The sequence below is a fragment of the Empidonax traillii genome, unplaced genomic scaffold (genome assembly GCF_003031625.1).
Source record: "Empidonax traillii isolate 1590-97213 ecotype Southwest subspecies unplaced genomic scaffold, ASM303162v1 scaffold434:size946695, whole genome shotgun sequence".
NCBI classification, from domain to species: Eukaryota; Metazoa; Chordata; class Aves; order Passeriformes; family Tyrannidae; genus Empidonax; species Empidonax traillii.
Window position 1 is genome coordinate 279,372 of NW_020955627.1, and position 27,462 is coordinate 306,833.

Here is a 27,462-nt window from a genome sequence, read left to right on the forward strand (position 1 = left end):
TTCCTGAGTGTTAATGGAGTTGAGGCCTCACGCAGTGAGGTAGTTATGAATATTTCAGCCAGGCCAAGGAAGCAGGGCTGCTGGCTGAATGGACAGCTGGCCACCTCGAGTAGGGTCCCTGCTTCCTTCAGGTCCTGGCAGCAGGGCAGGGCAGAGCTGTATGGGACCCGCTGCCAGCCTTTGGGAGGCCAGTTAGTGGTGCTGTCTGGCTGGTGGCCCCATCCCATCAGAGCGTGGGGGAGCCGAGGTAGGCAGTGAGCAGTGAGTGGACAGGGAGATGTGCCCCCACCCTGAAGGGCTGGTGCCAGTGTACAGCCCCTCACACGGGAGGGGAATTGAGAAGAGCTTCAGCTGGTAGAAAGCAGTGTCCTGCAAAGAGCCAATGGTGCGCCCGTTCAGCTGGCCTGCTGGCTCCAGTAGGCTCCATGAGCCTTTCCCCAGAGCCATCTGCCTGCAATGCCACCTCTTCCAGGTCCCAGGTAGTCTCCGTAGCATTGCCATGTTCTGCCCTTTGTGATTAAGGCTGCATCCCCACAGGGACTGGGGGATGTCTGTGTTTGTTGTTCCCCTCCCATCACCCATCTTTTGATCCTCCTTTGGGGCTGTTGATCTTTTTCTGGCTTTGCTGACCCTGCCTCATACAGCAGCCTTGTCACTCTTGTCAGGCTCACACACCTGAGCTCCTGCATGTCCTCTGTGGGATGAGGGGATGCTGCTTTCAGGTGGTGGATGATGGAGGGCCCTGCCCCGAGAGCAGCTGGTGTGTTGAGTGGTGCTTGGTGCGACTGAGCTCTGACCATGCTCCAGTAGGACAGACCTGTCTCGGCCAGAGATAAGCACGGAGCCTGAAGTGCCTTGCAGTAATGAAATGTGGTAGGGAGAAGTCTAATGTTTGCATTTATGCCCTCCTCAATTATTTAGGGCTTTCAGCAGAGGCTCACTGCCTGTTTTCACTTCTAATGAGGGCCTCTTTGCTGGGAGCAGTTGGTAACTCCACTCACACATACCCCACCAGGAGAGCAAACTCTGCTCGTATTGGTTTGAGGATAAGTGGTGGCAGCATTTAGGATTTGTTCGGGGGGGGTAAGCAGCTGTGTTGGAAATCTGTGGGGTTCTACAGTTTATTTGAAAATGGTTCCCCCCTTGGAATTTCTTCTTTCCCCCTTCTGAGTGAAAACTCAGTCATTGAGTGGACACCGTTTAGGTTGGTAAGGTAAGCGCTGCTGGCTAAGAGTGCCAGAAACACAGTCCTGTGTGGTAGCAGCTGGGGCAGGGCTCAGCAGGGAGCTGTCTGCAGCCCTGTGGAGCTTCCCAGGCTCTGTGCCCTGCCTTTGCGGTGGGAGCTGTGTCTGGGTGCTGCATGTGCCCCTCAAGAGACTGAAAAATGGGGTGGGAGACATGGTCTGCCTGGGCTTTGGAGAAGGTGCAAGCAAAAGTGACACTTCTGCTGGGGTAACCTTGCTAGGCTTCAAAAATGTCAGTAACTTGGCATGTTCTTGGGAATCCTGCCTCTCTCAGAGCCCACTATAGGCATGGGGAAGCTAAACCAGCTTTTTGCCACTTGCTTATCTTGAAGTGCTTTTCCAGATAGCCTAAGCATTCCCTTGGTATGGGGGAGTGGGATTTGTGGGGTATCACACCAATTCCCTTTGTAATAGTGTGTGCTTAATTAAACTTCAGAACCAGGATGACTTTATATATTTTCAACTGTAGGTTCTTAGGAAGAAAAATGCCTGAAAATGCAGTGTCCTTGGGGGTGTGATCCTGCCAAGTGCCAAACCCCAGGCTGGGGTGTTTGAGCATTCAAGCATCCCCCAAGACTTCAGTATGTCGAGGCTGCTGAACTTTGGCCTAAGGCCTTAATTTTCCTATAAGAAAACTACTTTTTAAATGGCATGTTAACTTCTGGAATTTACAGTTGCAGGATGTTATTGACAGTAGGTAGCTGTTCCAAATTTCAAAACAGATCTAGGTACTCGAATAAAACTAGCACTTCAATGGCATGTAAATTAAAAGTTTCAGAGTAATACTCATGCTTAGTGCTTTTATAACTGCCTTAGATGAGGCTTATAAGTAAATGTAGGTAATGGTTGGTTTCTCACTATGCCCTTAAAGTGATACACAGTTTTCCAGTGCTAACTGAAATCTACAAAGAGAGAATTACAAAAATATATATATGACTTTAGGGCTAAGTGTGTCTGAACAGTTCTAGCAAAAAAGTCAGTACTCCCTCATGCTTAAAAAATTAAACATTGGGAAATGAATATTAATGATCAAAAGAACTTTTATTTTTGAACCTCTGCTTCTGCAGTCTCTAAATAACAATTTATATATTTTTGCCTACTTGCTTCTGTAAAAAAATACAAGATGTTCATTTCAGTACATTTTTCTCAAGTTGGAACGTGAATTCAATCAAAACCTCCCAGGTCTTTTCTTATAGCATTTTATAGACGTATTTATATAGCGTATCATAGAAACTCTTAGTGGATTAGCTGAGCTGTGACTAAGCCATTTCCTAGGATTTCTGGCTACCAGACTGAAATTTCAATTGGGAGGAACCGCTTGTGTCACTTAATGTTGTGGCCTTAAAGTTGAACCAATGGTGGTCTCCATTTCCCCCGTACAAATACAAGGTGGGATGATACAGAGAATGGGATGGTGCAGGGATGCTGGAAGTAGTGAGGCTGTAGGAAGCTGTGGGCACTGTTTGAAGTGGTCATCTTCTGGTGACAAAAGGAAACCACAAATGTGGCCAGTTATTTAACCTGACAAACTGCTCTGGTTTGTCCTGGTATGAACACTTGCGTCTTGTGGCTGCTGCTTGTCCTAGTTTGTGAAGAAAGCAGGAGTTGTAAAGGGGCTGAGGTGTGTGAAGGGGTCTGGGGTGGTGGTTTTTTCCATCCCCAGCTGTCTCTGGGTTCAGGAACTGATGCCTTTCCTCCCACTAGAGCAAAGAGTGCTGTGGGCGCTGAGCTTCATTCCCCGGAGCATGTGGCAGTGGGCACTGTCACGCCAGCTGAAACACTGGTCTGGTGTGGGATGGCAATTCCTGTGCTCTATAAAAGTCAGGCAGTTCAGATGTAATAAGTCCTTTTCTAAAAGGAGTTCTATATATATATTATGCATGAAGTTTTAGAACTGAGAGAGAGGAGATTTCAGTTCATTAGAGTTGAAAACTCCTGCAAATCCCTCAGGCTTTGCAAAACCATCTGGCACACGTTCCACCCTGCGTACTCTCTTCTTCTTGATCTCTTGCCTAGTGCAAGCACTCTGTTTTTTCCCAATCTTTTTGCCTTCCCTGCATACCTCAACAGTGGGATCACAGTTCTTAAAACATCAACTGAAGGCAGCAGAGGGGAGGTGATAGAGATGTTTGGGGGGACTGTGCCTGCATGAAAATGTGTAGCAGTTGGAGACACTGTAACAAACACATTTTAGACTGTTGTTCCAATTGATCCCTGCCTCTGACTGTAGAGCCTGAGTGATGGCTTTACCTTGGTGGATCCTTGCCACAGCAACACGTTTGATATGATCCACTCATGGCACCAAAAGCAAGTGCCTGAGTTTAAACTGCTGAGATTTGTGATGAGTGTGGGGTTGCAATGTTGTCCCTGTGCTTCCTTGCTCAAAGGGAGATAGAGAGGAAGCAGTAGGGTTCCCAGACTGTACAGTGCAGCCAGCAACGTGGGTTGTGGTGGCTGGGGACAGCCACCTCAGCGGCCATGGTTTTAGTGTCTCACCACCTGTTATCTGTTTTCTTGCAGGAAAAGCTCAAGTATTTCCCCGTGTGCATGAGCACCAAAATTCACCAGGAGGATGATGCAGAAGAAGGCCTTGGCAGCCTTCCCAGGAACATCAGCTCCCTCAGCTCCCTGCTACTCTTCAATACCACCGAGAACCTGTGAGAGCTGGAGCAGTGCTGTGCTGCTCACCTGCCCCTGCTTGTCCTCAGGAGCTTTCCCTTCCCCAGGGGTAGCAGAACTGCTTGCTTTCCTTGGGGGTGTTACATATCAGGCTCCTGATAGGACAGAGTTTGCTACATCTGGCTTCTAGCTAGGAACCCTTTCTTCCCCATTCTTTCCCTTGGGTGGAAGGAGTTGTTTTATCTGAACCTGATCCTCTACTCATCTGCATTCAACCCACTTTTGCACTTCCTGTACCCAGCTTAGTTTTTCCTTTTGTTCCCCTGTAATTTCTCTCCAGCCTTGAGATGTGCCATCACTCCTATCCTTCTCTGCCCCATGTGCCAGCCTAGGTACTGCTTCTTCTCCCAGTGATTCCTTGCAGCATCACTTGGCTGCCCTCACTGTTTCAGTGTCTCCACCACCTCCCTCACTGCGGTTCCCTTTCCCATTACTGAGCTTTGCCTTGTGGTTCCTCCTTCTGCCCATATTGAAGAGTTTATTTAAGCCCTTTTAGATATTTCAGCTGCTGGACCTTCTCTTTCTTCTCCTGAGTCATGTATCATTTTCCCTTTTTGCCTTTCCTCCTGGACCTTGAGTGACAAGTCACTGGTGTCCTGCTGCAGGCTGTGGGATGGTTCAGGCTGGGTGGTGGAAAGGGGAGAGCTTGGTAATGGTGGCACTGCAGTGGGGTTTGCTTTAGGGTGAATGTGGAGGCTGCACGGGCAGGGTGGATAGCTGATCACTTCCTGGTTGTGGAGGGGAAAGGCTGGAAAATGTGGCTAAAAGAAGGAAACTGGAAGGCCCAACCTTTTTGAATGAAGTCAGGAGGTCTCCACCTCCAAGGCCTTCTTGGGTACACTTTCTTCTGGCCTTGGCTCTCAAGGTAGGAACACTAAAATATATGTCCTTTACTCTTAGGTACAAGAAGTATGTTTTCCTGGATCCTCTGGCTGGAGCAGTGACCAAGACCCATGTGGCTCTGGAAACAGAGACAGAAGAGAAGCTCTTTGATGCTCCTCTCTCCATCACCAAAAGGGGACAGCTGGACCGACAGGTAAGATGCAGCTGCTTCCACTTCATAGGGTTGTGCTCAGCTCTCTGAGAAGAGAGGGCTTCTGTAGGGTGGAGGGCAGGTAGAAGAATGGGGCTCAGAGTACCTCACTTACCAGGAGGACCTTGCTTGGTTTTGTGCTTGAGGTCCTGCTATGTTTGATGTGAGACAAAACTCTCAGACTTGGCAGGCATTTTGCTCTATGCTCAAGCTGGTGAGGTGCCACTGCTAGAAGGTCCCTGATGGGAGGTCTGATCCCTCTCATTCCTGCTGGGAAGGGGTGCCTGCTGATGCAAACAGAAGGGCCAGCCAGACTGAGCAAAGGGCTTGTGCTCAGTGCAGACACCCACCCAGTCGTTCAAACATGTGGCTGATCTTTTACCAGGCACTTTGTTGAGGCCATACCTGGGACATACCAGCTTTGCTGGTGTGTGCTTGAATGTGTGGTTTGGAACAGGGAAAAGGAGCCCAGGAGCCATTTGCTCCTCATGTTGGACTGGAGGAGATAGTGTATATAGTGAATAAATCCTATATTCACAGTGCACCTTGCTGCTGTTCTCCCTGTGTTAAACACAAGACCAAGCCCATCTAACCACTTGGGTGGGCTTCTCCCCTGCATCCTAATCTCAAATAGTTCAGGCATCATCCTCTTCTGGAGGAGAAGGGACTGACTTATGTTGGCTGCAATATTTGTGCATGAAACCGTCAGAGAAGAGGAGAGTCCACTGGCAGGAAATTAGGAAGAGTCCCTCACTTCGTCCTCCTGCAGCCTGCCTTTTCCAGGTCTGGTCTGCAGGAGGTAGCCTCCGAGCACAGAGTTGCAGGGGTAGCTGATGAGTGGCCACTGTACCAAGGTACACGAGTTAAGCTCTGACTGCCACCCAGAGTGTTCCCTGCAGTGCCCCTGTTTTCTGGAAGTGCATAGCCACTGCCTTATCTTGCTGGTCTGGGTTTCTTTTAGGTAGCTGAAAATTACTTCTACGTGCCAGATCTGGGCCAGGTCCCTGAGATTGATGTGCCATCCTACCTGCCAGACCTGCCTGGCATCGCTGCTGATCTCATGTACAGCGCTGACCTGGGCCCCGGCATCGCACCGTCTGCCCCCAGCAGTGCTATTCCAGAGCTGCCCACCTTCAACACTGAGTTGGCGGAGCCTTTGCAACCAGGTATTTCCAATCCCTGATCCCAGGACCCTGTGAAGGAGGAAGGTAGGGATTGCTAGAAGATGGAGATGAAGCAGAAAGTCCCTTGGTAGAGATTTTAAGCTGGATGTTGGAGATACCTTTGGCTTGTGCTTAGGCCTGAGTGAAAGCTGCCACTGGTTCAGATGTGGACTTGAGGCCCCTTACCTCCCTCACCTTCTGCATGGCTTGGGAGGAGGGAGCACAGTGTGCAGGGACTGGCCCCATGTCAGCCTGGTGGGATGCCCTTGGTGAGCAGGATGCAGCTGGGGAAGGCAGTAGGGGAATCTCAGACTCCCCCTTGGCCCTGCCTGCTGGTCAGAGATGGTGCACAGGTGGGAGTGCTCCGCTGCATGGCGTGTGCTGAGGGCTCTGATCGTTGCTGCTGTGGCACGTGAAGATCTGAGCTGAAGCTCTCAGTGTGCCATCAGATCCTTCAGATACAACTTCTTTCATCTTTCAGATCTTCAAGATGCTGAACTATTGCCACCTCCTCCCCCTCCGCCCCCACCACCGCCTCCTGTTGTGCCAACCACTGTGCCTCCGCCGCCGCCCCTGCCCCAGCCCACGGCCCCCTCGGAGCCGGCACGGACAGTGAGTGAGGAGAGCAGCAACACAGTGCCTGCAGGTAAGGGCTGGGCATCTCCACAGCTTTACCAGCCCAGTCTGACTCTGACTCCCTGGCTTCAGCCTGTGTTCTTGGGTGGTTTCCTGTGCCTTCCCAGCCTTACACTAGAGTGGGGAGGCTGGCAGGGTACTGGAGTAACCCTTTCCATTGGAATTTGGCTGGACCTGTAGCTGATGCACTGACCCGTGTGTGCTGCCTGTCCTTCCTGTCCCTGCAGCTTCTGTCCAGGGAGCCCCAAAGGAGGTGGTGAACCCCTCTACTGGGCGTGCCAGTCTCCTGGAGTCCATCCGCCAGGCCGGTGGCATTGGGAAGGCCAACCTCCGCAGTGTCAAGGAGAGGAAGCTGGAGAAAAAGAAACAGAAGGAACAGGAACAAGGTGCTGAGGCCCTTCAGCAGAACTGCACTTCCTTGCTCTCTGCCCCAGGCTGGGGAGGTGTGGGTCTGGGGGCAGGCAGGCAAGTCAGGAGCACAGTGAACTCACAGAGCAGAAAGGGGTTCTCTCTCCTCACAGGCCTGTGTAGGTCTCAGGTGTTTCCCACTATGTGAACTCGCTGAACCCCATCTGTTCTTCATGGAGACACGCTCTGTCTCAGGGCCCATGTAGAAGTTTCCCATGTGTTGCATGGGAGCAGGCACACAAGTGAAACCCCAGGGCCAAGAGGGGCAAGGCTGAACCAGTCTGAGCACCTGGGCTGAGGTAGCTGGGGAGGGGAGTGATGGAGCTGGTTTGGCAGAATGAGACTGCAAATGCACAGCCCCTCTAGGAATTCCACTCTTGGATTTCCCCAGAAGATGCCATTATGCTGCTGTGTCTACTGCTTTCCTGACCTGGAACTGGGCTATAGTTTTGGGGTGTGATACAAGAATAGAGGTTTGGGATCTTTTCTTTAATCTGAAGACAGTATTGCAGGGGAATGCTTTTGCCATAGGGCTTGGTTCAGGCTAGTGTTTCTTCACTGACTTGTTCTCCTGTTTCAGTGAGAGCTACAGGACAAGGTGGAGATTTGATGTCAGACCTCTTCAACAAACTGGTGCTGAGGCGCAAAGGTACTGTCCTGCAGGCTGGGCTGCTCCTTCCCCCTAGGAAAGAGGGAGAGCAGTTCCTGGCACCTCAGTTGTGTCAGCCACAGCTCTAGAAACAGGAACAGAGAGACCTTCCCTGGCAAGTGGGGCTGGGAGTGTCTTTAGAGAGGGTGAGCAGAGGAATCTCCACCTCAAGTCCAGCTGAAGGCACTGGAGGAAGTTGTGTGTCTCAGTCAGAGGATGCACTCTGAAAGCTGCCTGGACCCCTCACCTATGGGGGCACCTGAGTTGTCCTGCCAGGGGCACTTAGGGCCAGGTCCATTTAGGCCTCAGTGCTGGGCAGAGAACAGCAGGGACTTGCGCAGGTGGAGCTGTAGTTAAACGAGCCCCTGGCACAGGACTGTGGCAGTACTGAACATGTTGGCTGCTCTACTTACCTGGGTGCTGGGAGCATGGCTTTCCCCCTTCCCTTTGCTGAGTCTGTGTGGTGTCCCTGGGTGTCACTTACTGGTGGTTTTCCTTCCATTGCAGGTATTTCAGGGAAAGGGCCAGGAGCCTCTGGGAATGCCGATGCTCCAGGCAGTCCTGCTGGTGCCTTTGCTCGCATGTCGGACTCAATACCACCCCTCCCACCCCCACAGCAGCCTGTGGGTGAGGACGATGAGGATGACTGGGAGTCATAGATGGGGTCAGTTGAGCATTAGTGTCAATCTGCTGCTGTCTGAAAAATTTCAATAAAGTTGAAGGAAGCAGGTCCTTCCGCCTTCACTTTGGTAAAAGTGGGAAGTGTCATCAATCAAGGGTGTGGAAAGGGAAAGCCCAGCTGTTCACTCATGTCTGGCAGAGACCAGCCTTACAGCCCAGCACCACCAGCTTCTAGAAGGAGGTGTCCCCCCCTCTCCCTCTTTGCCTGGGGTGAAGGCAGAGCTTGTGCAGGGTTTGTACTCTCTGAAGGGGCAGGAGACTCACAATGGAAGTTTCTCATAGGCAGCTGTTTCTTTCCCTGTGGGACTAATTAACACACAGGGAGTAGGTAACAGCTCTTGTGTCATAATTGTAAGTACTTTCTTGATTGTGAGGAGCCTTGAGAGGTAGCATCCAGCTGCTGAAACTGGCAGAGAGGAAAAGGAAGCTCCTGGGAGCTCAGAATGACAGAACAAGCTGGGAACGGCTGTGGGATGATGTAGCTGTCCCTGTTGTTATTACTGCCCTCCAACACTGACCTATAACCTTGGAAAGAACCCCAGGAAGGTTAACCTAAAAAAGTTACCTTGAATTGAAAAACTTAGGCAGTAGAAAGAACAGAGCAACCCTGTGCTTAAGCATGATCAAAATCTTTATTCCCCTGGAAAGAATGAACCGTTCCTTGAATCTACTGCCTGCTTGAAGCAAGAAGATAAAAAATGTTACCCATAGCTACCCTGTGTCTTACCACTCCAGCTGTGTTATTCCAACAGGGCACAAACTCATGGTCTGCTACTTTATAATTCCTGTGAAAAGCTCTATGTTGTTAATGGCCATCAGGCCTCCTACATGTGGTGGTTGATGGGAAAAACCAGATGTATTCAGTTAAAATAATTATATTCCCCATACTTAATGTTTTGGTTGAAAGTATTTAATCAATTTAAATAAAACCTTAACAGCTGTAAACAAATAGAAGCCTGCTGCTACTCCCTTCACCTGCCTCAGACCTACAGCCAGTTTCCCTCCTGGTTATGGTGCTGAAGGCTGTCTCACCGTTGTAGTGCTCAGATACTGAACAGCAAACATCCACAAAGGAGGCAGAAGGCAGAGATTTACAAAGTCCATGTACAGAAAACCAGAAACTTGTGTTGCTTCACCCATTTTTCAGAGGTGTAACTCACAGAGGTGAATACCGTCTGTTCTCTGGCCCATGTCACAAAGCATCCAACTTCCCTCGATGGAACTGGGAACACACAAAACCAGACAGTTTGGCCCTGGCTTTACTCTAAAGCGAAGACTTGAGACAAGTCCAGATGAGCACAGTGGGAAACGGTTGGGGGAGCAGTACATGAGATAGGAGTTCTGACCTTTCTTAATTCTGCAAATGCTGATCCAAAGGCAGGTTTCACCTGGGTTCTCTCCCTGATCCACTGTGGCAGCTTGTTAAAGATGGCAGGCCGTGCGTACCTGTGGTCCAGGAGCAGGATGCTTGCAAAGTCCTTCTGGTGGCGAATGGCTCTGCCTGTACAGAGCATAAAAACAAAAAATGGCCCAGTCGGGTGTTTTGTTCTCAGACAAGGAAGCTCATGTTCCCATTATCTGTACTTAGGTAATGCTTCTGTACTGGGTAATGCTTCCTTTTTCCCACCCTGCTCCTTCAGTGCAGTCACATTTCGTATCCCCCAGCCTATCCAAGGAAGGATGAATTACCTATCGACTGGTTTACTGCCTTCATGCACAGGTTTTCAATCAGCACTCTGCTAGGTGCCTGGCCAGCAGCTCTGGGCTGGAAAGGAGAAATAGGCAGGTCTGAACATGAGGCAGATGTAAAGTCAAACTAGGGAGTCTGAATGACAACATGAGGCAAATGCTTTTACCCCTGCAGAGTGAGCAGGTGGCAAGGCAGACCCCAAGCTGAGAGCAAGGAGGGACAGAAGAAAGGCTGCAGTCAGAAAACTATGTTGAGCATTCACAAAGAGCCAGCCCATGGCTCCCTTGAAGGCAGAAATAGTCTCCCCAGCTGCCCGAAAACAGCACATCCAGTGAGCAGTAAGAAAGGACAAATGACCCAAGAAAAGTGATCTTGGCAAGCAGATTCTACCACCCTGCCATCCCCTCTGGGGTAAAGGGTCCTTGCTGCCTTTGGAACTCAAAGTTCCCAGTGAGCCCTGGTGGTATTTCCCTCCAGTGAGCTTCTTCCCTGTGTTTGGCACCACCTGTTCAGGAGCTGCCTGGAGAAGGCTGTGCTCTCGGTACCACACAGTCTGGGAAACAAGGGCTAGCTCAGAGAAAACACAACAAAGCCTTCAAAGGCATCTCTTGCATGCCTGTGCTGAGAGAAAAGCAGAAGTGAAACAAGCAGAAGTGTGTCTCTCTTACCATTGTTTTGTCAAGCCAAGCCATTTTTTCCTGAAGCTCTGGAGATTTAATGTTGGGGTAGGGCATTCCCACCATAATCACACACCTGCAAGGAAGGGACTGCATTATTCTTAATGTCTCATCCTGTAGCACTATGCAAATACACTGATAACTTAGAGGTCACTGCAGCCCTGAAAGACAACCAGTCCTGACAAACAAAGGTGGCAATAAAGCACAGCAGTCTGACAAGCACATTCTGAACAGAGCTGCAGAGGGATCAGAGTGCCAGAACAAGGGATTATGTAGCACAGCAAGCCTAACTGCGTCATTCACAGGAAAAGTAGCCTGGACAATCAGGTTTACACCACCCAGCAGACCCTCCTGTTGCTTTAAGCATCAGCTGAAGTCACATGCTCCCCATATTTTCTATCTATGCAAGTACTGACGTGACCATCCTGCTTGGAGTCACCCCAAGCCAGAGCTCACCTCTCAAGAAGGAACAGTCACCTTACCTTCCCAGGTCATCCGAGAAGTTGATCCCTTCACTCATTTTGCCTCCAACTACAGAAAGCAGCAGAGCCCCTGTCATCTGTCCTCCTGCCTGGCTGCAGCGCTGCAAGAGAGGGACCATCAACTTAAACCAGAGTAGGGAAGATTTCTGTGCTTCAGAAACACTCTCACACCTCAGCTAGAGCCCTCTTCCCTTGTTAAAGCTGCAGTGCCCTCTTTAGCAGCACTGCCGCACCAGTTGGGATGCCACACTCCCACCAGCCTGCCAGCTCAGCTTACCTTTATGCACTTGGCATATTCCACCAGCACCTGCTCCACCTGGTTGGCTTTCTTAGGCTCCTGAAAGATCTGTCACAGGCACAGTGCATCAGTCGCAACAACAGGAAGCAAACAGTTTAAAGAAAGCAAATCATTTCACTCTTACGCCATTAAACAGCATATGGAACCGAGATCAGGGAAAGGCAAATTGCCTGAAAAACCAACTTAACCAGCACCTTTCCCCTCCACCATGGAAAGGCACTGCATGTTCACTTTCCAGCTGGGCTGTGAAGGGAGCAGTAGCTGCTCCTGCCCTTCCAACATTCCCTTTCAGCTTTGGAAGACTTGTTTAATTCTGCAAGAAGTTTAAAGTTATCCAAGAGCTGAGAAGCAAGAAAGCAGTGTGCACCTTTTGCACCTCTGAATCAAGATCCTCCAGAGTGAGGAGACTCTCCAGCTCCAAGATCTTGGAGGATAGTGACAGGACTGATCAATTTGAATCATTAATTAATTAATTCCAAGTGATAGCTTCACTTGCCCAGTGAATAAATCAGCTTTTTATGCAATGCATAAATAAAGTAATATTTCTTTATGTTATTCTTGCATGCCTAATTAGTTACTGAAAGCCCCTGCAGTTAATTAAGCTGTATGTTGATCGATGCTGCACCTTGGCCTAAATCACAAGTTGTTTTCCTAGTAAACAAAAGGTGCAATATCTGTCTTCTCTGTGACAGTGAAGAACCTAAAGGATGTGTTTTTTCTTAGCAAGAAGTACTTTCAAATTTTATCAGTCAAAATCAGTCGCGCAGTAGAAAAATAACTGACAATTACGAATATAGGCCCAAACTAACTTATTGAAGAGTAGCTATTTAATCCTTTGATTTAAATTAATTTCCCCTACATTATTTATATACAATCTCAGTGTGATGTCACCAGAGCCACCTCAGGACTCGAGCCTTCCCGTGCTATGGTCTGGTCCTGTGTGTGGGCAGCTGAAAGTCAAAACTTGCTGCACTTGTACCAAATTGCCTTGCTCATGCATATCCAATTTGCTGGAGACTGCAAAGGCCAAACAAGAATAAATCAGAGCTGAAAGGCAGAACAAACTGCGTGATTGTGGCAGAAAGCCTTGGAGGCACCAGCCAGAGCAATGGGACCCTGACAGGACACATCTGAAAGGCACAAGGAGGAGTAGCTGTACAAACACGTGGAGAAGCTGAAGCATAATGCTTCCACCACAAAAACCTACAGGCAGATCCACGTGCCAGAATGCTGGCACCAAGGCTGTGAAATGCACAAGACTGCGCTCTCCTAATCCATGCGGTAAGTTATTTAGCTGTTGGTAAACAGAAGTCACACCCAGGGTATATGTAACTCCTCTCCCCCCCGCCCCTTCCCCACACCCCCAGCATGTGATCAAAGATCCCTGCACCACACCCTGAACTGCCTGATCTTCAATATCCAGCCTTCAAATACTTGAAAAAGTTCATTGCAAAGATTTTTAGATTTGCAGTGATTTCCCTATTTAATGTGTTGCATCACTCCTTCAGCAGGAGTCACCACTGTTGGTCTTCCAGTTCTCATCTGGGTTACATCTACCAGGAAGCAAACCACCTTTTTTTCTATGAACTGCAGTGTGGCCCCACTCTGCCTAGCCCTTGGTTGTGCTGGTCTGTGCTCAAGGGACACAGCTGAGCCTGGGAAAAACAAAGTCCCTGTAAGAGCTCAATCTGAACAGCACCCCAACCACATGGGAACAAGCCTGCCAGTTACAGAAATCAAAGACTGTCTCCTCCCATGGCCACTACACAGACCGTGCACTTAGAGAACATACAGCTGCACTCAGTCTAATTTAGATCCCAGCTCAGTGATCAGCCACCCGGGAAGTATCATTTATTTGTAACTGGAGGGATTAGCCAGATAAACATCCTCTCTGCTCTGCTGTGCAGGGTATGAGAACAACTCAGAGAGAGAGTTCTGTAGTGCATATGTAATTGTTTGATTTTTGAAACCTCTGTGTAAAGCACCAACTGCCCCGGCTACACAATCACCTTCTTCTTAGTTGCCAGGCGGGTGAGCAGTCCCATCTTCTCCCAGTGTGTGTACACCTGCTTCTCATATTCATAGGAGGGGAAGAAGCACACCACACCTCCTGGGATCACGTTGCACAGGTTGCAAAGGATCCGACCTGTCTCATCCATCTGCAAGAGAGATAAGAGCATATTGCAGCTGGCAGGAGCTCCAGCTAATGCTGCTCCAGTTCTGTGCTCAATCCCAGCATCACACCTTCCCTGTGACATGCCTTAGGGGAGATAAAAATGTGGGAAATATGCCAAGTCTAAGAGAACTCTCTAGGGGAGCTGAGCATCACAAAAAAGTTCTTCACTGCTCGGCCTTTTTCCCTACCCTGGTGTTTCTGTTAGTGCTGTGGAACACTGGTCACTCGGGAAAGGAGGGTTTGCCTCAGTGGATGGGAGCTGTCACACCAGAATAGATGCTGAGAGGTAGTTAGCACGTCTGGTGGAGATTCAGCAGGGGCAGAGCAGATCTAGGGTCTGGCCTTGGGTGTTTACTGGCCTGCCACAGGAAGAAGGTAAAAAGTGCCAAAACACCTGCTGCTGCCCCTGTGGTTTGGGCTGCATGGCTGTCCTGCTCCACTGTCAATGAACCCTTCAAACTGTGACAGAGTCAGAAACCTCCTCCTGATTGATACCCAGCACACAACTGCAGGATCTCAGTACAGCCAAACAGAAGTTACTATGTAACTCACCTCAAAAGCTACCTCTGACAAAACAGCTCAAAATCTCTTTTGCTATTGCTCGTTCTCAATTACCTGGCAACACACCTGCCCCAAATCTTACGGATTTCCCTTGCCATGGCTTTTGGTGAGCACACCTTTTAAACAGAGAGTGTACTGTCCTATGAAACATAAGCATGCGAAGCAAAAAAGGGGGCCCAAAGGAAGGGAACAAAGGACAGACTGACCATCTGGGGCAGGTCTCTTGTCTGGTAGGTGAATTCCAGCTGCTGGTTGGAAGGACCATTGCAGAGGATTATGGGTAGGATGTTTTCTGGAGGAATCACATGTCCTGGAGCCAAAAACAAGTTGTGAGAGTCAACATCACTGCTGTTGACACAAACCCCACAAGCTAAAGAGCTTTACCTGCATGACAGAGGCAAATGTTTTCCTGGCTAAACCAAAGTGTTTAAGTCACTCAGCTGTGCTGACTTCCATTCCCTGAGCCTCTGGGAAGAAGGCATGGCACACTGCCTGCCAGTACTGCACTGAGGAAGCTCAGAGTGGAAGGGAACTTGCACACTTTTACTGCCCTGACAAAACAGCACCAGAGGCAGACTGCAGCACTCCCTGCCAGCCCGGCACACTCACCACAAGAGAACTCCAGGACACGTGCAGGGTCCACACCAGCACAGGACAGCAGCTGCTCTCGGAAATCAGCCACCTACGAACCACAAGCCACATGTAAAGTACCAGTGGCCCAAAGACACAACACCAGAGGCACCTGTGCTGCTCCTCGAGCACCAGTGTCGAGGGAGTGCCGGGCAGATCCCTCCGGGATGAGCACATCGGGGACAGGGAATGCCGAACACACACCGCCCGTAGCCCGTGCTCCCGGCCAGCCAAAGAAGCGGCAGCGCCCCCTGCCCGCGCTTATCGGGACTGATTTTCCTGAATCCCTACGGGATGGTCCCTTGTCCCTGCAGAAGGACAGATGGTACCACAAGGTCCTCCAACTTCTACCCATGCTGGTTCAAAACTGCCAAGAGCTCAGCCTGTATCGTCTTGAGAATAAGAAAGGCTGACGAGGGCAATCCTGCCTTTGCACCTACAACTTCATCCATAAACAGGCAGTGACACCTCATGCAGGGAACCCATACAAAAGGGCAGGTAGGAGAAATCTTTTCCCACACACACCACGGGGAGCAAGAAGAGCAGAACATCCCAGTGGGGCTTAGCTGCTCTCTCTCCATGCCTGTTTGCACACAGCACCTCCTGAGATCCCAGCACAGCATCCTGATTTCCTCACCGGCTGCATGGTGCCTCCAGCAATGATTACAGCACGGCATTCTTCCACCACCTTGGCAAAATGGACAGCTGGATTCAGCAGGAGGAATTTGAGACTGCTTTGACCAACTGTGCCTTGGAAAAGGAGAGAAGGAGAATCAGGAGCTAGCTGTGGGATACGCACACTCATGGATAAATAAGAGATTCTCCCTCATGCCCTGGGCACTCTGGCAGGTCCTCACTTCTCAAAGCAAGGACTGGCTATTCAACACCGACAGAGGCAGCAGCAGGTGAACCAACCTGGAAGTTACCTTCTGCTTCCTAATCTCTCTGGAGCTGCAGTAAATTGCAGGATGAAAACATCCAAAGTGGGAGCAGAGATCTGCAAACCCTGGTGCCAATGCCCTTAGTTAAGAATTCCTTTGGGGTCACGAGCATCCTCAGATAGACCAAGCCTGCCAGCCTGCATCATATATGGCACAGAAATGTTGCTGCAGGCTCCTCCCAGGCTCCAGATCTCCTCCCTCACTGCCAGTGAAGCACCCTGCTTGTTACTGACTCATGCCACCTCTCCCCAGCTCGCCCTTTGCAGTACCTTGTCTGTTGAGAATGACTCTGCCATCTTGGTTTGCATTTGTGAGGGCCGACAGAAACCGTTCAATCTGCATCAGTGGAGAGGCAGCTTGGAGCTGGTTGTTCTCAGCCTCCACGGGAGGGCTCTGGGCGGTACCTGCTGGCCCGAAAAGAAAAGGAGAGGCAGGCAATTTAGGCCACACTTCCAAAGACAGGGATTAAACATGAAATATGTTCTGCAGGAACGTGATACCTGGTCTACATGTGCAGGCAGAGAACAAAGACCCAGTAAAGGGGAAAACCCAAATTCTGTTTCATTGCTATGAAAGAAAAAAAAAAAAAAGATCTGTTTTTTGTGGTCAGCACCACTAAGCAGAGCTACACACAGACCCAGAGCTGATAGGTCACAGCAGTGCAAAGCTTGAATGTGTGCAGTGTGAATATCGAATCATATGATCATTCAGCTTGGAAGGGACCTCAGAAGACCTTCCAATCAAATGTATAGTTGCCTAGGTCAGCTAGCCAACCTTGTTAAAAAACACCTATGCAGGACACCTCCTGCAGTCTCTCATTGTTCAAATCTGCCTCCCACCTTTCCTTATGTAGACTGATGCAGGTTCCACATCCTCACTGTGCCCTGAAGGGGAAGATGTCTGAACTCACCCTCCTTATCAGATCCCTGCTGAAGGGTCAGGAGAAAGTTCTGCAAACCAGCCAGCTTCTGGTTCTCCTTGTTGTTTTTCACAGCTGTGGCAGAGCCTCCATATCGCTCCATAAACCCAAAAAGCTGCCAAACAAAAGGCACAAAGACTAAGATACCAACAGTAGGAATCAGACAAGATAAAAGCAGGTTTGCTGGTCTGTCACAGATAAAGTTCCTTAGTAGGTGTTTACAAACCAGCCTGATCAGAATCCATCAGCACAGCCCAGAGCTTCCATTACCTTCCTACAGCTACTGAATCAAAACCAAAACAAGTCTCTGATGCTTGTTACTCCAGCACAAGTCTACCCAGCTGGCAGGTTTGAGGCCAAGCAGCACAGAATTAGCACCCACTGGAACACCATGGTACACCACACTGTACGTTTCTTTGCTGGAAAAGCAAAAGTTAATCTGCACATACAGTGCTTTTTGCAGGAATTATTTTGTTTGCAGAGCAGGGCGGAGAAGACAGGCTCCCACCCCAGCTGTTGCATCTTCCACTTCATATTCCATGTCTGAAACAGCATTGGAACACTGCTGATCATAAAACCTCAGGGGCAAGTACCTTCCTGCTGATGAGGCTCTTCTCACAGTAACGCTGAACCTGTTGGAGGAAAACAGAAAAATGAACTGGCATTCAGTATCTGTTCTCCCATCCTGCTGTCCTTGATCCCTGACCAGCAGGGATATCACTTGTTCTGCTTTTGGGGAGAGTTGCATAGCTCTTTGTGAGCTCTGCCTCCCAGACAACAGTTTATTACAAAGGCATTGCATCCAGAGTGGAAACACACAGTGCTAAGGGGCTGTGTTTGGAGGTTTGAGGGATGGATTGCAATACTAGAGTAGTGTGGTTTCAGCATCCTCAGCCCTTACAGTTTAGCTCTGCCTAAAGACAGCTTCTGCACTTGTACATGCTTAATCACTTGCTTCCCTCTACCCCAAGAGCACCTATCCAGCCTCAATGCACTTTTACCCAGACTGCAGAAGAGACCTGTACACTGGGGAGGTGGGGAGACCCTGCCATGTGGGCCTTGGCTCCACTTCCAGCTCTCACACGCACTCCCCAATAACCTCAAACAAGTCACCACTACCTGGCCCCAGCAGACAACAACATTTGCATTACCTTGAAGAGGTTTATATTGTCAATCTGGCTCTGAAATAGAAAGTCATTGATGGATTTCAGCACTGTCCCTGAAAGAAAAGGGGGAAAAGAGAAAAACCTTTATTACTGCTAGACCTGCAGCCCCTTACTTCCCACACCCACAGACTGACAGCTGCACACACCAGGCGTTCACTCCAGCCTCACCTGTTTGGGAAACTGTCTGACAGCCAGGATTCTGATTCACGTTACCTGTAAAACATGAAACCAAGGAAGGCTTTCAATGAGTCTGTCTCAAAATTAAGCAAGAAACTAATGACTGAGCTGATAGGTACACTGCACCATGACAAAACCCAAGAAATAACTACACCTCTGTAAAATGTAGCTATACAGACAAAACAGTTCCCACTCAGTTTTAATTTGCCCTGCAGTGTAGCCTTACACTGTAGGACAAGCATGCTGCTGCATCCTAAGAAGCACCACCTTATTCCTTCTGTGGCAGGAAGCAGCAGGTAGGGAGGGTGCTCAGGAGCGCTCACACACTATGTAGTCATCATGCTGCAAAGGTAAAGGGACAGGGACTGCAATGCATCCCTCCTGAGTGCAGCAGCAGGGAGCTGGAGGCACAGAGGCTGGCAGGTGATTGAGAAGAGGGGAAAACCTGAGGACACCTCCATGCCCAGAGACCCCAACAACCAGAACAGGATTAACTGCTGCCACTCGCTGCATTTTATGTCCTAGTGTTTAACATCCACCTCACATCCCACTTTTGCAGCCTCAGTCATGAAGCTTGCACAGAGGCTGCATTTTCTAATGAAAGCACTTCACTGAGTGTGAGGAAGAGTGGCAGGACAGAGCAGGAAGAGAAGTAACATCTGAGAGAAAGGCAGAGAGCACCACCAGCCCCCTGCCCCAAAGGGCTGCATTTCTCCTGGGCATAGAGGAAGGTCTTTATGAACTTAGGACAGGCTCTCCCCTCAAGACACACTGAGGTCTAGCAAGCAAATCATCAGAGAAAAAGAGCTCTGTGAATTCCTGTGGATCTAAAATCACAGCAAAATGGTAATTTTTTTGCAAAGGACAGGCACCACTCAAGAAAGATTCATTCTGCAGAGGCATGCTGACATGTGTAGAGGCCTTGCTACCAGATGACCCATGAGATTTATTCCACACAGCTCTTGTGCTGCACTGTCATACATCTGCTGTATTCCTCACTTGGCATCTTACATCATCCCCACTCAAATCAGATCTGAAAACCACACAGAAGAAAACTGCCTCTACAACTTACAATGTCATCTGCTGATCCTCAGCTAATAAAACAAAGAGAAGGGTGTCAAGTAGACACCAGTCAACTTCCTCACCTTACAAACCAGCTTAAGAAATAAAATTACTGGCTTCTGAACCCCACAGTCTCTGCAGAGTGGGGAGGGGAACAGTGTCCTGAGGAAGCACTAACCAGCTCAGAGCCTATCAGTATTCCTGGAGGTAGAATTGGTTTTCTTACCTCCCAGCATGGCCACAAACTGCTCCAGTAAATACAGGATCTGCTTAATGTACATCAAGTTCTTTGCCTTCAAACGTTTCCTATGAAAAATGAGACAGACATTAGGCCCCAATACATCTTCAGGCACTAACACAAGCAGCTGAGCTGCAGACACAAGTACCTGAACTCTTCTTTATTTTGGAGAGACAGGAACCAAGAATGATCTCTCCCAGGCTCACTCTCCCTCTTTGTGGCAGGGCATAGTCCTCTGGACATCCTGCCCAAGGTCACCCCAAAGCACTTCCCCACATACCCCACACTGTTCCTACCACTGCCCCTCTCCTCACACATTAGTTACAGTTTGTTATTACAGAGGCAGTGATGCCTTAAGTCCCTGTTGCAATAATGCTCCACAAATTCAAAGTTATTCAAAGCACTGAGCACAGCAACCAACCACAGAGGGGGATGACAAGATGCAGAGCCAAAACCCACATACAGCTTCCTCCTCCTCAGAGCTTACTGCCTCTACCATAATGCCAGTCAGCACATGAAAGACTAAGGTCCAGGAGAGACATAAGAGACTGAATCTTTTAAAACTCTGCATCACAAAGTAGACGTGACTAGAGGGAGATATTTGGAAAGGAACTGAGTATAAGGGAAAGCCACAATCCTCAGGGTATCCCCTTCTCACTGCTTAATACCAGCCCCAGGAGTCTGACTTAAGACAGATTCTAGACAAAAATAATGAAGCAACTGCCTTTTCATCTGCAGAACTATTAATGCAGTAACTTTACACCAGGGAAAAGCAAGAAAGACTCTGCAAGAAAGACAAGCCATGGCATCCAGGCTGCCTGCCACTGCTGTGCAGTTTTCCCCCAAGATCCTCACCTGTATCGCTCCATGTACTGGGACAGCTGGGAGTGGGCACAGCACAGCTGCACAAACAGAAAGGAGGGGCTGTTGTTACCAAGGAGTGAAGAAAGGGCAGTCTGCTGGATGCAGAGCTCCCTCTCCATTGACAGGCCAGGCCATGACTCACCTGAGAGCCGCTGACCTCCGCACTGTGGATACAGGTGATGGTGTCTATGAGGTTGTGGGCCTCGTCAATGATCACGACCTGGTCCTTCAGCTTGATCCCCGCAGCGCTCCTGGTAGGCTCGTGCAAGAGCATCTGGTAGGGCAGCACCACCAACTATAGGAGAAGCACACACTGCCCTGATTCCAGTTCTCATCCTTCCAAACTCAAGGCACTCTCCTACCACTCATTAAAGGTCCGTCTCAGAGGGCCTCGCAGAATTCAGCCAAGTGACTTATTATGGGAAAGGCAGGAAGAGAGACAGGAGCACACTTGGCTTGAAAGGGCCACTGGGATGTAAGCTGAAGAGAAATGATTATGCTACAATTGCCTATTGGCTCAGGTTACCTTCCAAATCTCCTGTGAAGCACTGAAAGCATGTCTTCTGAGAGAGAATCAAGCAGGAAAGAAGAGCTAAGAGCACACCCATGTGTCAGCATTGCCTCACACTTAGTGAACCTTTCAAATCCTTCAGAATGCTGAGACATCCTGACAGCCTCCCTATTAACTTCTGATGGGAATTCTTATTTTCCTTTGCTTTCTCAGCAAAACTACAGCTGACAGCAACACAGCCTGTTTACAGACTCCCACAATATTGAGCAAGAGCACTGAAGGGAGCAGGCAATTGATTTATTTTTAGAGCGCTTGGCATTAATTCTGCTAAAACTGCACACCTTACCTGAGCAGCAGGAATGGCATATCGACTCCCATAGTATGGACAGGCTTTGGTCTCCCTTCCCAAAGACACCAGCTGCTCAATGTCTTTCACTTCCACTAGAACTTCATCGCGGAGAAACTGCATTTGCTCATAGGAATAAAATGGGCACACAGCACGGCTCACACGTCTCTTCTTCCCCTCATTCTCTTCATCACTCTTCTTTTCTAACAGCAGAAATCAACAGAGAGCCATGAGCAACACACAGTAGCCTAAAACAACCACTGTGCAGAACTTCATGGATTTCAAAGTAAGCTCTGTCATGCATTCTTGACCTATGGCTTACTTAAAAATTATTCAGCTTTAACATTTCCATCTCCACAGTGGACACTATTCTTAACAGTTAGATTTAGCCATGTGACATTTACCAACATTTCTAGTGCTGAGTTAACAAACGCAAGTACCCTTCCATAGTCCTGACCAACTTTAAACACTGAATACACACTGAATAACACACTGAATACTGAGATCTGGATGCAAATACATCCAGATCTCAGCATCCTAGCCTGGAGATCAAGAAAAGTAAAAGCGCTGGGGATCTCTAGCTCTGCTCCTCCAACCTGTCATTTCCAAGCTCCTAACGCTCTCTTGCCAGAACTGACTGGCAGTGCCCACTGTCTCCAGACTCTTACAGCAGCTTTATCTGCAATGGCTTCCCCAGGCTGGAAGTCTTCCTACCATGTTTGTTCTTTTGCATCTCCATGCAGCGGTCATTGATGAGCTGGAGAGCACCCAAGCGTCGCACCTCCTCATTCACACACAGGTTCTGGGACGTGCAAAGAGAGGAAGAGGAAGGGGGTCAATTCTGAACAGAGAGCCCCATGTTCTCATTGCTTCTTTAAAGCAATCTTAGGTCAGATTCCAAAATGGAAAAGTCTACCAGTCACACACTGTGCATGCTAACTGCTACAAACATACTCAAAACACATAAAAACTTTGCAAGGAGAAAAAAATGAAGAAAGGTGCACTGAGAGGGCTCACTGCTACCCAACAGCTTCTAAAAAACGCTGCCAGAAGCACTAGTAAGAGGAGCACCTTCTCAGTGACTCAGACATCTGTAATATGCCACATCAGAAAAGGTAAAACAGACTCTTGCATTTACATCAAAGGGTAAATGACCAAAAGAGAGTTCACAGAAAAATCTACACCACACAGATCTGTGCTGAGACCCATTACTGCTTTGGTTTATCCAGTGGGAGACTCAGACAATCCCTGAGGTGCCTTCTGTGGCGCCAGATCCACATATCTCACAAAGTCTCTCACACTAGGTTAACATGCCCTCTGGGTCCCTGGAGACCACCACCACATACCTGCCTGGATCCCAAGGAGACCAGACGTGTATCTTTGCCAAAAGGACTTTTTTGGACCTCGTGCACAAACTGGGAGAGCTGTGAGTGAGTGCGGCTGCAGTAGTAAATCTGCAACAAGGGAGAACACAGGGAAGACAAGAAGAACAGGGAAGCCAATCCCCTACCTACAACCAACCCTGCAAGGATGCAGCCAAGCACTTCAACAAGGTTCACCTCACTCAAGCCTTCAAAAATACAAGTTTGAGTGTCACAACTGTTGAGGCTAAAAGCCCCATCTTTGTTTTCTCCTATACATTTGTCTTTGTTTCCACTTAATTTTCCAACATTTCTATAAAAACAGGGACTCACCACTGAAGAGTAATAAAAAGCTATTTATTGCAGTGTGCTTTTACAGCAAGCCACAGCAAAAATTAAGCAGTGCTAGCAGACAAAGCTGCTTAGGCAGCCAGTGTAGTCCAGAAGGAGATGAGCACAGCAGAACTAGTTGTCACTATCAATAAACTTGCCATCATTCTGCTCAATCCTACACTATTTTATGAGGTGACACTATTTACTTTCCTCATCTCACCTTAGTCACGTGCTCCTCTTCCAAATCATCATCATCATCTTCTTCCAGCCTAAGAAAAGAGAAAGCTCAAACAGTTGCTTTTCAGCAGATCAGTGGCAGTAAGAATCAAATTATGCTCTACTACGAGAGAGGTCTCAAAAGATACAGATGGTTAAGTCATCTCAAAAAAAACCCTCAGATCTTAATCCAGGTGGTAAAAGAAAAATCAACTTTTTAAGAATAGCTTAAGTGTGCACAATCAAGTCAAGCTTTGCTCTTTAAAAGGAAAATGTCTTTAGGGCTCTGCCTCTTGCAAATTCAAGAATTTTTTTTTTGTTTTGATTCTGGGGTTTCTAAGCCCCAGGCATAAGCTAATCACTGCTATACTATTCTTTGGTGAGCTTATTTATTTATTTGTGTAAAGCTTTCCCTTTAGAGGCAATTTACCACCCTCCAGCTATTGCATAAAGAAAAGCTTCAGGAAAGCCCTCAGCTGCCACAGAGTTCCTCAAAGGCAACAGCAGTTTAATGTTTGATAAACTCCATGTAAATGAAGTAGTTAAGTGTTTTTCAATTTTTAAGGCAGAAGGATTCTGTCTAGATACTAATTAGTAAATTTGTATTTTAAACATATTTGACTTTTTGTGCTGAAGTATGACTACTGGCTTTCTGCATAAACCAAAGGTACGAGAGAGAAAAGTGTGCATGAGATTTTCATGCCGAAGCTCCATCTTTAGAAACGTGAATGTCTCTCCCTTTAGAGTATCAAAAGATGCCAGTGCTAATCTGCAGGACTGACAGCTTCCTCTGATGTTGTGGGTTCCACTCTGCTTTTCCAATGCAAGGAACTTAATCTCAAGTCATTCACTCAGTATCCAGAGGCACTTTTTGGGAAACTAGGTGTGGGTAAAGGCAGGACACTGCCCCACATTTTAAGATGTACTTTCTCATAAAGCATTTCAGGTCACTCTGATCAATCTAAGAAAAGCTTAAAAAAACAAACAAACAATTAAACAAAACCCCAGAACAACCACTACCTTACACAGTCTGAAAAGGTGAGAAACTCTTTTGAATAAAATCTGCACCATTACAGGTGACATCTCTTTAATCGGAGCAAGCCAAAAACTATACAGAAAATGCTTCTTTCGCATGGAACCCCCTCAGTCCCTGTCCTTACCCAGACACCACCTTCTTTTCTTCATCACTCTCATATTCAGCAAGAATCAGCTCCTCCTCATTGTGATCCAGCTGGTCCAGAACATCCGCTCCTGCTCCCTGTGACAGAGCCTCCTTGCTCAGCTGAAGAAGGTGCTTTGTCTCATCCTCCTCGGATCTCTGAGAGGAACACAGCAGTGCAGTATTTCTCATGTAAAAAGAGAGGCAGCACCAGCACCACTTCGTGGCACAGACAGGTCAGAAGACAGCAGAGCCCCTCACACACAGCACAGGGAATGACTTGCTGGGTAAACCCACAGCAGGACAAGCACGTGCACCAAAGGGGCCTGAAGCTGTTCAGCCCCACAGAATGTAGCTGTTACCAACAACCAAAGACTTGCCCACAAAGACAGTCACAAAAGGGAAACATAAAGAACCTTCTGTGCCAAAGGCCTGCTGAAGTAACAGACCCTCAAAGAAACATTCATGTAAAGTATTAGTTGCTTAAAGTGGCTCAAATCTGCCTGAGGAAAAAAGTGTGTAAATAAACCCAAGCAAACATATAAGGATATAATCAAACACTCAGTGCACACTTAATTGAAACCTAGGATAAACTCAGCATCTGTTTTAGAACACGGAGCACAAGATTTCTCTTGCTGTTTGGTTTTTTTTTCCACTTATGTGATTGCTATTTTAACACAAGTCTAGCCTTCAACAAAAATTCCATTAAGTTGTTGAAGAAGAGTTTCCTGATTAATTTTTGTGTCCTGATAAAACTTTGGTTTTCAATCTGAAAACAGTATCTTCCAATGTCAATGAGGTTTTATTACCATGGCCCTACGTAGAAGATTATTGCTTTTCCAAATCTCTGTATTTCTCTCATTTACTTTCTTGCTTTTTATCATGCTTCTCATTTCACAGGCTCTTCATCCTCTTAAAAGAGACAAGGTCTTTGTTTCACTTGTTTTTCATTTGTCATTCTTTACTATTTCTGTAACATTCCTTTGACAGGAGTTGACCAAAAAAACATTACACAACACTTGAGATGGAGCACACTAGAAACTAACAGTCTGGCAGCCTCATAAATCTGCCTGTTTGGGGACCTGAAATGTGTATTTCTGGAAAGTTCCATCGTACCATCAAAACCTCTTAGAGTTAAGAGTACTGAGGCCAGTTTATTCACCTGAATTACAGGAAAATACACCTGAGAACATTTTGTATTCAGAAAAGAAACACTTCTGAACAATATAATCATGTTTACCATGGAAGTAAACAAAAACAATCGTTCCCTAGTGGTGAGTCAAGTACAACCAACGCCTGACCTGGCTTCCTTTGAGTGGTATTCTGTTCCCATGACCAGAAATTTAACCACAGTTTTTATTCTAGAAGCACAGAGAGCTTTAAAAAAAAAAAAAATCCAAGTATTAAAACTTTTAAAGAGAAGCAGAGGGCCAGAGGTCATCAAAACACATGTCACTTCTACCCAAACACAAACACACTCAGGGGAAATTATTGACGCACAAATTGTTTTTCACGTCATTTAAAAAGAAAATCAAACCAAAAATTTTGGATGGCAAATTTCAGCATTCAAATACAAAGAGCTCCTCAAAAAGGCAGTTGAAGGCACAGACATAAGCATGAACAACACTCAGTGCAACCAAAACAGAAGGTTCTAATCTCTGTGGAATAACTCACCTTCCTCTTTGCTGCATATTTTAACTGCACGTTACTGCGAATTTTCTGGAGATGATCTTCTCGCTTTTTCCTCCTGATCTGCTCTTCCTACAATAAAGAGAGAGGGAAGTGTATTTAGTCCTCAACCTTGGTATCACTAAGCTCTGGGAATAGAGAGAAATTAACTCCGAAATTGTCAGTACACAGTCCCGTTCTCCTCAAGCACCTACTGCATGTTGCTCTGTTCAAAGCGATATAGTTTCCTATCTTATGCAACCCGCAGGGCAATGCCTCACCCCTCCTCATAGAAACAAAGTCCTGTGACAGACAGACCACCACCGTTTGCACCACAGACCACCACCAAATTTGCCTCACATGTTTTTCCACTCATCACCCGGGATACAGGAACAGTTTGCCCAGAGGCTGTGGAGTCTCCTTCCCTGGAGTTATTAAAAAGCCGTCTGAACACAATCCTGCTCCAGGGGCTCTGGAGCCGGGAGGTTGTTCTAGATGACCTGCAGCGGTCCCCTCCAGCCCCAGCCACTCTGTGATATCAGCCTTCCCAATCCTTTCCTCGTTTTCTTACCCATCCCCTACAGATGAGCGTTTCCCAACCTTTAGCCTGTCCACCTTGTCCCGCTCCTCCTTCCTCTGTACGAACGCCGTCACCCAGTCCGGTTCCCCGGCCGTACTGGTGCTTCCCGCGTGTCCCAGCTCCGCCGGGCTCAGCCCCTGCAGGAGCCTCGCCTCCTCCTGCCGCTTCCTCTTCTCCAAGTCCCGCAGCCACGAGAGGGCCCCGCAGATGAGGCTCAGGGATTTTCCCTGCCGTGGGAAGCCAACAGGGTGAGGGAGCGCTGCTGTTACAGACATTCCCCCTCCCCCCCCCATACATCCCGCAGCCGTGCCCGGGCCCGGCCGCGGCCCCGCCGCCTCACCGTGCCCGTGGGGCTCTCGAAGATGCCGACCTGGCCGGCCTCCAGCACGCCGTACAGCGCCTCCATGAACTGCTCCTGGATGCGGTACGGCGTGTAGGGGAATGGGAACCGGCCGCACGCAGGGCCTGGAGCCGCCTCCATCCCGCTCTCCATCCCGCCCCGTTCGAACCGGGCGCCGGAGCCGCCCCCGCCCCTTCCCGTGACGCGACGGAAGGACCGGGGCCGTCCCGTCCTCCCTCCCCCGCTCCCATCGCTCTCCCCGAGCATCCCGCCTCGCCAAACCCCGCCTGATGCTCACCCCTCCCCGCCCCTTCCCACCTTCCATCACACGCAGAGACAGACAACTGTCTGTACACGGGAGCGAAAAAAAAAAGGTTTTATTTCGGATGGAAACACGTAGTAACAAAACATTGCAATATAGGTTTATATACAACGGTGAGCTAAAGAAGAGTAGCATAAAAAGGAGATACAAGGACTGCCTGAAACAATCCCTCAGCCTTGGCAATATTGACCACAACCATTGGTCTCCCCTGGCCTCCAATCGGGAGGCCTGGAGACACACCATCTATAACGC

The 27,462-nt window shown here is 48.4% G+C and overlaps 2 protein-coding genes across 5 annotated transcripts in view; one reads left to right on the forward strand and one right to left on the reverse strand.

Moving 5' to 3' along the window:
* Positions 1–8,556, forward strand: part of WASHC1 (WASH complex subunit 1) — a 43,645-nt gene extending 35,089 nt beyond the window's left edge. For all 3 annotated transcript variants that reach the window (XM_027894629.1, XM_027894630.1, XM_027894628.1), the window contains 7 exons: positions 3,765–3,901; positions 4,824–4,959; positions 5,918–6,122; positions 6,601–6,765; positions 6,983–7,141; positions 7,744–7,812; positions 8,320–8,556. In XM_027894629.1, the coding sequence (XP_027750430.1) occupies positions 3,765–3,901; positions 4,824–4,959; positions 5,918–6,122; positions 6,601–6,765; positions 6,983–7,141; positions 7,744–7,812; positions 8,320–8,471 (1,023 nt within the window). In that variant the 3' untranslated portion in view covers positions 8,472–8,556. The remainder of the gene's footprint in view (positions 1–3,764; positions 3,902–4,823; positions 4,960–5,917; positions 6,123–6,600; positions 6,766–6,982; positions 7,142–7,743; positions 7,813–8,319) is intronic.
* Positions 8,557–9,399: 843 nt separating this feature from the next.
* On the reverse strand, positions 9,400–27,003 carry DDX11 (DEAD/H-box helicase 11). Of its 2 annotated transcripts, none has more exons than XM_027894627.1 (26): positions 26,889–27,003; positions 26,569–26,775; positions 25,975–26,061; positions 24,302–24,459; positions 23,146–23,194; positions 22,578–22,685; positions 21,946–22,033; positions 21,232–21,434; positions 20,517–20,669; positions 20,366–20,412; positions 19,499–19,578; positions 18,202–18,246; positions 18,019–18,086; positions 17,461–17,499; positions 16,859–16,982; positions 16,218–16,352; positions 15,645–15,757; positions 14,987–15,059; positions 14,584–14,687; positions 13,650–13,799; positions 11,620–11,688; positions 11,343–11,443; positions 10,852–10,936; positions 10,183–10,258; positions 9,840–9,994; positions 9,400–9,715 (listed from the first exon to the last, which is right to left on the reverse strand). In XM_027894627.1, the coding sequence occupies exons 1-26, from the start codon at positions 26,952–26,954 to the stop codon at positions 9,686–9,688; spliced, it is 2,613 nt and encodes an 870-aa protein (XP_027750428.1). In that variant the 5' UTR covers positions 26,955–27,003; the 3' UTR covers positions 9,400–9,685. The 2 variants fall into 2 exon arrangements, with proteins under 2 accessions (XP_027750428.1, XP_027750427.1); XM_027894626.1 differs by having other exon boundaries at positions 16,218–16,355.
* Positions 27,004–27,462: the final 459 nt, after the last annotated feature.